The 10,154-nt window shown below is 47.0% G+C and overlaps 2 protein-coding genes across 2 annotated transcripts; one reads left to right on the top strand and one right to left on the bottom strand.

Annotated features, from left to right (window-relative positions):
* The first annotated feature begins 1,227 nt into the window (after positions 1–1,227).
* naa20 (N-alpha-acetyltransferase 20, NatB catalytic subunit) lies at positions 1,228–3,679 on the top strand. Its single transcript, XM_014970945.2, has 6 exons — positions 1,228–1,412; positions 1,763–1,787; positions 2,445–2,535; positions 2,612–2,747; positions 2,827–2,972; positions 3,477–3,679. Exons 1-6 carry the CDS (start codon positions 1,243–1,245, stop codon positions 3,560–3,562), a joined length of 654 nt encoding a protein of 217 aa, XP_014826431.2. The 5' UTR covers positions 1,228–1,242; the 3' UTR covers positions 3,563–3,679.
* On the bottom strand, positions 3,421–10,082 carry crnkl1 (crooked neck pre-mRNA splicing factor 1). Its single transcript, XM_014970943.2, has 14 exons — positions 9,899–10,082; positions 8,678–8,830; positions 8,474–8,565; positions 8,150–8,308; positions 6,636–6,802; positions 6,191–6,369; positions 5,944–6,114; positions 5,681–5,872; positions 5,552–5,611; positions 5,404–5,484; positions 5,096–5,335; positions 4,754–4,855; positions 4,434–4,682; positions 3,421–4,041 (listed from the first exon to the last, which is right to left on the bottom strand). Exons 1-14 carry the CDS (start codon positions 9,944–9,946, stop codon positions 3,712–3,714), a joined length of 2,223 nt encoding a protein of 740 aa, XP_014826429.2. The 5' UTR covers positions 9,947–10,082; the 3' UTR covers positions 3,421–3,711.
* Between the last annotated feature and the right edge of the window lie 72 nt (positions 10,083–10,154).

Below are 10,154 nucleotides of genomic sequence, written 5' to 3'. Positions count from 1 at the left end.
TACATAAAAGAACCACAGACAACATACATGAATTTTATGGCTGAAGTTTTGCAAAAGGAGAAGACTCAGCAAACGATCACTCGGCGTTCTGCTCTCTCTGCTAAAGCCTTTTATTTGGGAAAACAAAGTGAGAAAAGATGAACAATAAAAATAGATGGCAGCTCCATCCAACACTCAGGGAACAATCAGTTCTCAGGAACACAGATATTCAACACAGCGATCAAAAAGTTTTAGCACAGCACGTCACTACTGATTAACATTAGACTGAATAATGATCTAGAGCAATGGTTCTTAACCTTTTTTGAGGTACCGAACCCACCAGTTTCATATGTGCACTCACTGAACCCTTCTTTTTTGACAAATAATATATGATTTTTTCCCCCAAATTCTAGTTGGGTTACCCACCTAGAGTCTAGTTGGGTAAAGATCACCAAGTCTTTTTAAAAGGTAGAGTCTCTGAGAACAGTTCTTCAAAATATAGTGAATGTTTTCAGCAAAGTTGAGCTGACTGTCCAGGAAAGACCCAAGATATTTAAAATCTGCCACAGTTTCAACAGGTTGGCCATCGAGAGAAACTGGAACCACTTTAAGGTCTTGTTTAGATCATTTAATTATCTCTACATTCTTAAGAGAATGAAAAATTAATAATAAATAAAGACTTTGCGGTATTCTGATTTAGTAATGTAATTATATCAGTTGTGTTACCACCCCCACACCACTAGAGGCAGTAGGAGGCCCGAAAAAGATGCGACTAAGGAGCAGATTTAGAAGCTATAGAATTCGGTAAAAACTGAGTTTTGCTGAAGTAATTAAAGACACAAGTTCAAATCCCTGCTGAGAGTGAAGCTCCTCCAATCAGGGCTCCTCCGCAGCTCTGATTGGCTCAGCAATGTAACGTGATCCTCTGCAGCAAAGCGGCGCGTCATCACGACTTTACACAGTGTGTCTTTACCCCTGAGACCGACTCACCGAACCTCTGGGGTTCGATCGAACCCAGGTTAAGAACCACTGATCTAAAGTAATAATAAAAATAACACAAAAAATCCCTAACATATGTGGAAACCAGAACAACTAAAGCCTCTTATTTCAGACTGCTCCTGTGGGTCTGGTGGTTTGGTAACCTTTAGCCATATGTCATCATTTGCAGTAAATTTATTACCAGCAGTGATCACAATGACTCCCAGGCCGACGTGTGATTTCTCTATGAGGAGTCATTCCGCTCTGGCCCAGCAGGGGGCAGACATGGCCCTGGAGAGGCTGCAGTGCTCACTGATTCCAGCAGGGGGAGCTACCGGTGGTAGTGACTGGTGTTCGAGCTCCTCCTCTTCTTCAGTGGACGGCAGCGGCAGCAGGAGGAAGATGACTTCATTACGGCCATTTACCTGCGACGATCTGTTTAAATTCAACAACATGTGAGTCAGAAGCAGCCCGGTTCAGGCAGAACCCGTCCGTCTGTTCCGAACCCAGCCGACGGGTTCTACCCAGACCCGGTCAGATACCTGGGATTACCTCAGATTATCTGATCAATTCAAACATTTGCTTCCTTCAAACTGATGCCGAATTATCTTTGAGGCCCATCGGAACCATCTGGGTTAATGTTTGATTCCAGCCTGATGTTTCAACTCGTTAATTTAACGTAAAATCTTATTTTTAGCACAAATATGTTCAGAGTTCGTTCATGTTGACTTACTGGCAGTTTCCTCCCGTATTTGTGATCAATAAAAGGAAATTTTACCATTAAATGTTTTTAATCTTTCAACAGAAACCTGGATCCTCTCACAGAAACTGTATCCTTCTCTAATCAGATGTTTATTTTTCTCATTTGTTTCATGCATTTTATTTTCATTTTAGATGTTTAGATAACTGATATTTTAGAATTTAAGATTTACAGGCACAATTATTGATGTTAAATATTAATAATTGTTTTCTGTATATTGTCCTTTTACATCTGCAGTGTCTGCTAAAGTATTCACACCCAGAAACCTTTCTATGTTTTCCCCATTTAACTGAAAAGCGTGTTATGTGACCAATATGACGTGTATAGTTTAGTGGAAGGAAAAAATATGCATCATTTTATTACCTTTTACAGATAAAATCTGAAGTGTTGAAACGTTTCCTGTAGTGGTAAAATAAGACAAACTCTGCTCATCGCTATAAACACCCAATCTCTAAGTGACGCATGGTGGTGTCAGCATCATGCTGTGGGACAGGAAAGCAGGTCAGAGTTGACTGGAAGCTGGAGCTAATCCTGCAGGAAACCTGAGTGTGGATGAGCTTCACCTTCAGATGTTCAGAGCTGCTGGAGGCCAAACCCAGATGGGCTGAATGCAAAAGCACTCCACACTTTTCAGCTTTTTACCATAAAAACCTTGAATTATTCCCCTCCGCTCCCCGGCTGGGCAGCCCTTTGTGTTGCTGTGCCCGTTTCCTCAGCCGGCCTGCAGTATGGGATCCCGTTCTACCTGCAGTACCTGGCCCACTGGCCCGAGTATTTCATCGTGGCTGAAGCGCCGGGCGGAGAGCTGATGGGCTACAGTAAGTGCAGCCTGGAGCTCTGCTGCAGCACGCTGCGGCGTTGCTGCAGCAGCATCATGTCTCTCTCTCTGGTCAGTCATGGGGAAGGCGGAGGGATCGGTGGCGCGGGAGGAGTGGCACGGCCACGTCACGGCTCTGTCGGTGGCCCCGGAGTTCAGACGGCTCGGCCTGGCCGCCAAGCTCATGGAGATGCTGGAGGAGATCTCAGAGAGGTGAGTGACCTCTGACCCCCGGAGGGAGGCTCTGCAGGGTGTGTGTGAGACCCCTGAAGGTGTGACCTTTGACCTGCAGGAAGGGCGGGTTCTTCGTGGATCTCTTTGTGAGAGTCTCCAACCAGGTGGCCGTCAACATGTACAAGCGTTTGGGCTACAGCGTCTACCGCACCGTCATCGAGTATTACTCTGCCAGCAACGGGGAGCCGGACGAGGACGCATACGGTATGCCACCCAGCAGCGCCTTACTTTGACTAGGCCACAGCTCAACTTCGTCCTGATGGTCAGAACTGGAATCAGTCTGGATCTGCTGATCCGACTGAACCGCAGAGTTTTAATTCTGACTCAGCATTTAAATCAGAATAATCGCCTAGTAAGGTAAAAAATTCCATCTGTGACCACATGAGGGCGCTCTTTACACAGAAAGGAACCTCAAGCCCCACCTGACAAATTCAGAAATACTCCAACATGGGCGGGGCCAAGCCAGAGGGGCGGAGCCAACAGGGAAAGGGGCGTGGTCAGGACGAGAGAAAGCCTGGTTGCCAAGCAACATTGATTAAAAAAAAACAACCAAGTTTTGTGGGGTAAACCTCTCCTGACTTCCTGTTGGGTTTAAAAGCTTCCTGACCTTCAGGCGGCCGGCCGTCTCTTCTTCTACTGAACACTCCAAACGTTTAGGTAGAAAACGGTTTTTATTGTGGTCCTGACTGGAACACGGTTTCCCTGCAGACATGAGGAAGGCTCTGTCCAGAGACACGGAGAAGAAGTCCATCATCCCGCTGCCGCACCCCGTCCGGCCGGAGGACATCGAGTAACGTGGGGCCGCGGCTCCCTGACCCGCCGACCTCCGCTGACCTCAGAGAGCCGCTGGATGTACAAAATGTTTCAACATTTAATTTGCTGTAAATTCTAATGAACATTTGTTTCAGAAACTGAGTCTGAGTCGTGTCTGATACAGAAACGTCTAGTCTTTGTCTTCCTCACTGCTCCGCTTCTTCCCTCCATCCTCTTCCTCACTCTCGCTGCTGCTGCTGTCGTCTCGGTCGTCGTACGTTTTCTCCATCTGGGCCTCGCCCTCCGGCGGTTTGTCAGGAGCCGCTGCCGGTTCCTCAGAGCGCTCTTCCTCCTCTGGAGGGTTTGCAGGATGCTCCTCTTCCTCCTCCTCCTCCTCTTCGTCGTCCTTGGCCTGCTGCCTCTTCCACATCTTGGCCATGGCGAGCAGCTTGAGGTTGGGCTGGTTGGCGGCGTCCTCAGGGAAGATGTAGTCGTAGTATTCCTCCCAGCCGGCGTCCGACTGCAGAAAGATCAACATTAATAACCACAGAAGAAGAAGAAGCTGCTTCTCAGTATAAACACGATTCCTCTGCGTCGCTCCAGGATCCATCAGCTGATCCGAGATCTTCACATTCATCGTAAACAGGTCAAGTTTTAATAAAGTAACAATCTGAGGTCGCTGAGCTTTGAGCATCTTGTGATGGCAGGTTCTTCTCCATAACTACCAAAGTTTTCTTCTCATTTTATGACTTTATTCTGCTAATATAATTATTTTTTATATGACTTTGTTCCTGTAATTAATTTTTCTTTAAACTGATAAAAGTGATGAGGGACGGCTCTGGAGACCGACTCTCCTAACGCTCCAGAACCAAGCGGCCCATTTCCCATCATTCCCGGTTTCTGCGTTCTTACCCCGTCTTCGGCCGTCAGCTTCCTCCTCTTCTTCACTTTCTCCGGCAGCAGCTTCCGGACCCGCTCCCTGGTGCCGTCGGAGCCAAACTCCCTCTCAAAGTCCCTCCAGGACTCGAGCAGCATCAGTCGCTCCTCCTTCTCCTCGCAGCTCCTCATGCTCTTGTTGGCGTCTTCGTAGGTCTGGCGGCTGCGCTGCAGCCGGTCGGGTCCGTCCACCGACAGCTCGAACTTGGCGTAACTGATCCAGACCTGCGCAGCGAGGCGGTCAGTCGCTGCTCCGCCTCGTGTGGCTTTCATCAGAGCGACGCGGCGGCCCTCACCTTGACGTGCTGCGTGCGCTGCAGCAGCCTCTTGTAGAGGTTCCTCGTGTTCTCAAACTGCTCCTGCTCGATCTCAAAGTCGATGTAGGACTTCCAGAGGACCTGGGAGGACAGCAGGACACGCAGAGACAAACCCCATGAACGCATTTAAAAAGAGAAATACACCCAGAGGACAGAGAGTCTTTTACTAGCACATCTAAAGAACCAAACTACAGACAGGAGGAGCTGGACTCTCTTCCTCATGACTGAAACAAAATAATAATTTGTCTCCGGCATTCCAAGCAGCAGATAAGAGAGCAGAACATGGACCGGGCTGATCAGAACCAGAACTGGGATCCAAACCTCAGGCATGTCCAGTCTGGGCTGGCTGATGGCGAGCTCAAAGATGGCGCGGGCTCGCTCCACGTCGCCCAGGATGGTCTCCAGCTCGGCGAACTTGATCCAGGTGGTGCAGTTCTCCGGGCTGAACTCCAGGTACTTCTCATACAGCTTCCTGCAGCGGTCGAACTCTCGCAGCTGCAGCTCCAGCTCGATGTAGCCCTTCAGCAGCTTGTTCTTGGGACATTTCCCGATGGCCGAGCCCTGGCAGCACAGAACGGGTCAGAACCAGCAGCACCGACCACAGAGGTCAGACCAGCTCAGGCTCTCACCATGATCTTTCTGGCTCCTGGCAGGTTCTTCTGTCGGATCTCAAACTGGGCAAAGAGCAGCCAGATCTTTGCGAATGTGAACTGAAACAGAACCAGAACCGTCAGAAGCAGAGAGGCAGCAGAGAGACGGCTCCAGGTGTTCAGTTACCTTCTTGTGAGGGATGAGCTCCAGACACGCCTGGTAGACCTGCCTCGTCCTCTCAGGGTCCTGCCAAACATCAACAGGTTAGGCCCGGTTCTGCTGGTTCTGGCTGCTCTGAGCTGTTGCAGAACCCACCCTGGTCTCCAGCTCCTCGTACAGGGCGTAGTTGATCCACAGGTAGACGTAGCGCCTCCAGTGTCTCTTCTCCTGGATGGGCGGCACGTTGGCGATGGCTCTCTCGTAGATCTCTCTCACCGTGTCGGCGTCCGTGTCGCTCTCCACCAGGCGCAGGTAGTCGAACCACGCGTCGTAGTTGTGTGGGTTTGCCTGCGTTTAACCGGAGAGTGCGTCAGTCTGGGTCAGCCGGTCGCCCTGACCTCCAGCGGCTCCTCGCCCACCTTGACCTCCTCTTCGTACTGGAACCTTCTCTTGCTGACGATGACGTCCTCGATTCCTCTGCGGTCTCCGAACTTCTTCTCAAACATGGTGTAGTTCTTGAAGAGCTCCTGCGCCTGATGCTTGGGGATCCTGTCCAGGGCGTACTTGTAGATGACTCGGACCCGCTCAAACTGTGGACCGAACACAGAGTCAGAGAAACGCTGGAGCAGTCACCGGGTCAAAGGTCACAGCTCTGTCAGAACTCGCCTCCTTCTGGGTCTCCTCGAACCTGGCGAAGGCCACAAACAGATTCTCGTCCACGTATTCCTCCCCGAAGAACTCCACGGCTCGCTCGTACACCTTCCTGCTGTGCGCCACGTAGCCGTGCTTCTCCTCGAAGCGAGCGTACTTGATCCAGTTCTTCACCTCGGGGTGGACCATGACGAGTTCACAGGAGTCAAGGAAATCACGGCTGTCGACCTGGAAGCGCTCAGGATTGGTTTCTGAATCACTTCCATTTGCTTTACCTAAAGGATCTGATGTTTAGCGATCAGCAGTATTGGTACATCAATATTCAACCACATCAGGATGGAAAATCCTGAAAATCGCTCCGACCGTAAACTCTGAGCAGCTCCTACACCAATCCGGGGTACAAACTGAAAACGGGCCTCCAGACTGTCCCTAAACATCAACAAACCAAACATCAGGATATATCGCTCATAGATGCTCCGGGCTTTGTCCACTTCCTTATAGCGCAGCTCAAAGTTGATGTAGGAGTGCCAGGCCTGCTCCTCCGGCTCCCACTCCATCCAGCGCTCAAACACCTGCCTGCAGCCGGCCACGTTGCCCAGCATCTCCTCCATGTAGGTGTATTTGTACCTGCAGGAGCAGCAGAGGCTCAGCGTCAGACTCTGGAGCCAAGTTACCGTGAGAAACGCCGACAGCTAAAGCGTCTAAAACCCTCATCAACATAACAAAACATAACAAAACAATGTTTACTAACCCTGAAACGATTCCTCCAGTGATTCGAGTTCCTTGATTATTAATATTCCTGGAGGAAAATTGATCTGCCTCGAAGCCTCGTTATATTATGTTTTGTTGTTTAGCCGCCGTGTTCCGGCCGGGACTTTATCGGCGCTCTCACTTCCACCCGAGTTGTTGACGAAAGCCAAGTGTTAGCAGCACAACGTCCCGTTTTCAAGTTCGGCCTGGGAGGATTTTATTGATTCGTGATAACGTCCAGGTTTGCATCGTTTTCGGGGACCGATAAACATCCTTAAAGTGACGGGAGCGACGGCTGGAGTTCGGCCGCCTGAGCTGCTGGTTCAGAGCGAACACGGCGGGCGGCTTCGCTTTGACGCGCAGCTTTATGAAAATACCGGAATATAAATTTCCTATCATCCCGGTCGCAACAAATGGGTGACATTACATACCTGGAAAATGTTTCTGTATGACAAGTGAAATCCCGTCGCTAACATGAACACTAAGCTATAAATGTTGGCCGAGGTCAGAGTTCACCTGTTAAACTGACTGAAGATGAACCAAAAGCTGGAGAAAAGACATTTTTATTAGAACCTGCTCACAACAGACAGGCTATCTGAGCCTCTTTATCACTACAATGAATAGAAGTTCAGATTTTTGTGTAACTTTTATTCAGGTTAACTTAGAAACTGAGCTGTTATTGTTACAGGTTAATTTTCTAAACTACAGAAAAAAGTAACTTAGAGAAGCTCAAATGTGAAAAATTGGACTGATATTAATATGCGACAGTAACACTGGTATGTTAGATTTACCAATGTTTTATTTGATCTTTTTTATCCGATTACCTGATTAATCGTAAGAATAATCAATAGATGACTCGATTACTAAAATATTCGTTTACAACAGCCCTGATATTTACACATACAGTTTAAAACTGTAATAAAAGACACATCTATATAGATGTGCAAATCAATTAAAGCTGAATTCATCACATTAAATAATTTCAGTATTTATGGAAACATGTCATGTACTCTAACATGATTGGCTGACCTGCACAGCAGTTTAGCCAATCAGCTCATTTAAAAACGGGCTGACATTTGAACTATTGATCATTTGAATTCATTTAAAGCACTGAATAATACAAAATAAAGTGTATTAAAGTGGAGCAGCTTTAGAAAGCAGAACGGGTCCAAACAGCTCACTGGTCCAATATGGACGCCCGTGTACTGGGAGCCCTGGTCCTACCAGAACTGGTTGACCCGGGGCAGGATGGTGATGGCTCTGTCCCAGATGTTGCGGGCGTGGTTCACCTGGCGGCTCTTCATCTCCATCTCTGCGTACTTCAGCCACAGAGTGATGTTTCTGTGATCGACGTCCAGCGCTCGCTCGTAGATGGACCGAGCTCTGAAAGCAGACGGCACTTGAATGCATCGTTTAGAAACTCACTCAACAGTTCAGACTGGAGGAAATGAGGTCAAGCTTCTCCTCATAAACTTTAATGAGAAAAGAATGAAGCAAATTAATGTAGGGGTCAGAGGTCAGTAATGAAGCCAGCCATCAGGTGAATACCTCTGGATCTCCTTCAGGCTTTCCTCCCATTGTGCGTATTTAATCCAGTTACTGATGACGGTCCGGTTCTTCCTGATGTTGTCTTCAAAGCCCTTTCAGAGGAAGTTTGACAGAATCAGAACCTGCAGCTTTCATGGTTTCCTTCAGCAGAAGCAAATCTGAACCGTTTCATAGCATAAAAGTGTGTCTGGTGAGTGAGCTGACCTTCCTCTTCTTCAGCTTGTAGTCGTTGAGCTCCTCCTTATCAGTGATCTTCTGTTTGGGTGGAGGAGGCAGAAGCTCGAGCTCCCTCTCTTTGGCCTCTCTGAGCAGCTGCTCAGCGGTGATCTGAACCTCTGCAGGAGCTTTATTCTTCACCTGAAACAACACAAACACCTGAGCCCCAAATGTCTCTGTCTCTACTTCAGAAAAACACAAAGTAGTGGATGTGGGTCTAAATGCACTTCTCTTATTCTCAGAGTCCGATTTAAAACAAACAATCTGTAGCATTTAAGGACAATAAAAATACTGAAATTAACAGATTTTAGACAAAACGGTCTGGACTGAACTGTTCATAGAAGTTCTTTAAAACATCTGTAATTAATATAAAATCATGTACTTCAGTTTTATTCCACTTTTAAAGATGTTTGGGGGAAAAAAGAAAAACTTTTTCCATGTCTTCTCAACTAAAGTGAACAAAAACTGACTTAACGAAGCATAAAGAATAACCAAGCTCACCGTTTGAACTGTCTTTTTTTAAGCATACCTACATCTAATGATGATAATGAAGTTTAAAAAACCCACAGAACATTCATAACTTTGCAGAATAACTAGTTTTTTCTGGTCAAATTACTGATGTTTTGGTGCTTTCCCCCATCGAAGGTGGTCCCGATGCCAAAAAATGCAGAATTTAATTTCTTTGCAACTAAGTATTCTATAAAATATCTAAACAGACATAGATGAATTGAGTCTCTTTGCTCATTTCAACCTGTTGGAAACAAGAAGCATCCCGGAACAATAAAGTTCAGATTTGTCCCGATAACTAAAATTGTAAACATTTTCAAAATAAAGGCGAGTTAAAACTGGTCTTTTGAGTTTTAAGGAATCTGATGAAAGTGTAGAATGACCTGATGTATGTTTGATAGACTTTAGTACTTTAGATATTTATCTAATATAAACAACGTCAAAAACAAACAAAAAAACAGTAGAAAAACTCTTTAGTCCAGACGGAAGCTAACGTTAGGATTGTTGAAACAAACTAATAGAAGTAAGTAGAAAACAATATCATTTGAGCCTAAATAATTCCACAAAGTTTAAATAGTATATAAATGAGTAAAATAAATCATAGTGTATAGTTATAAAATCTACCTATTATTAAATCTGCCCCCTTCTTTAGCGACTGTTAGCATTAGCCGCGAGGTGCTAATCTTGCTCGGGGTTTCTTACCTTCGCCACCTTCGGGATGCGCTGCTTTCCCGCCGCTGTAGACGCCATGTTGCCGGTGACTCCAACCGGTACCGTAGCTGGCAAACTATTAAAGAAAATAACACCACCCAAAACCACCGGCAGCAGCTTCCAGGAGACACACTCTGAAACGTTTTTCTAACACCAGCAGGTAGCCACCATGACAGCACCCATAATGCCGCGCGGCTCCAAAGTGCCGCGAGAGTGTTCGTTGCAGGCGGCGTGCTGTTGCTATAGA

Source organism: Poecilia mexicana, unplaced genomic scaffold, assembly GCF_051168715.1.
Source record: "Poecilia mexicana isolate PSO_F unplaced genomic scaffold, ASM5116871v1 scaffold_21, whole genome shotgun sequence".
NCBI classification, from domain to species: domain Eukaryota; kingdom Metazoa; phylum Chordata; class Actinopteri; order Cyprinodontiformes; family Poeciliidae; genus Poecilia; species Poecilia mexicana.
Note: the sequence above shows the minus strand (reverse complement) of the source record. Positions and strands in the feature narration are given on the sequence as shown.

What these genes read in the sequence shown, in the direction of transcription:
- naa20 (XM_014970945.2), top strand. Translation starts at nt 1,243, where the DNA reads ATGGCCCTGGAGAGGCTGCAGTGCTCACTGATTCCAGCAGGGGGAGCT. An exon ending in CGGAGAGCTGATGGGCTACA is followed by an intron (nt 2,536 to 2,611) that starts GTAAGTGCAGCC and finishes CTCTCTGGTCAG; the next exon opens with TCATGGGGAAGGCGGAGGGA. An exon ending in GCCGGACGAGGACGCATACG is followed by an intron (nt 2,973 to 3,476) that starts GTATGCCACCCA and finishes GTTTCCCTGCAG; the next exon opens with ACATGAGGAAGGCTCTGTCC.
- crnkl1 (XM_014970943.2), bottom strand. Translation starts at nt 9,946, where the DNA reads ATGGCGTCTACAGCGGCGGGAAAGCAGCGCATCCCGAAGGTGGCGAAG. An exon ending in AGTACGAAGAGGAGGTCAAG is followed by an intron (nt 5,873 to 5,943) that starts GTGGGCGAGGAG and finishes GGTTAAACGCAG; the next exon opens with GCAAACCCACACAACTACGA. An exon ending in CAGGAGCCAGAAAGATCATG is followed by an intron (nt 5,336 to 5,403) that starts GTGAGAGCCTGA and finishes CTGTGCTGCCAG; the next exon opens with GGCTCGGCCATCGGGAAATG.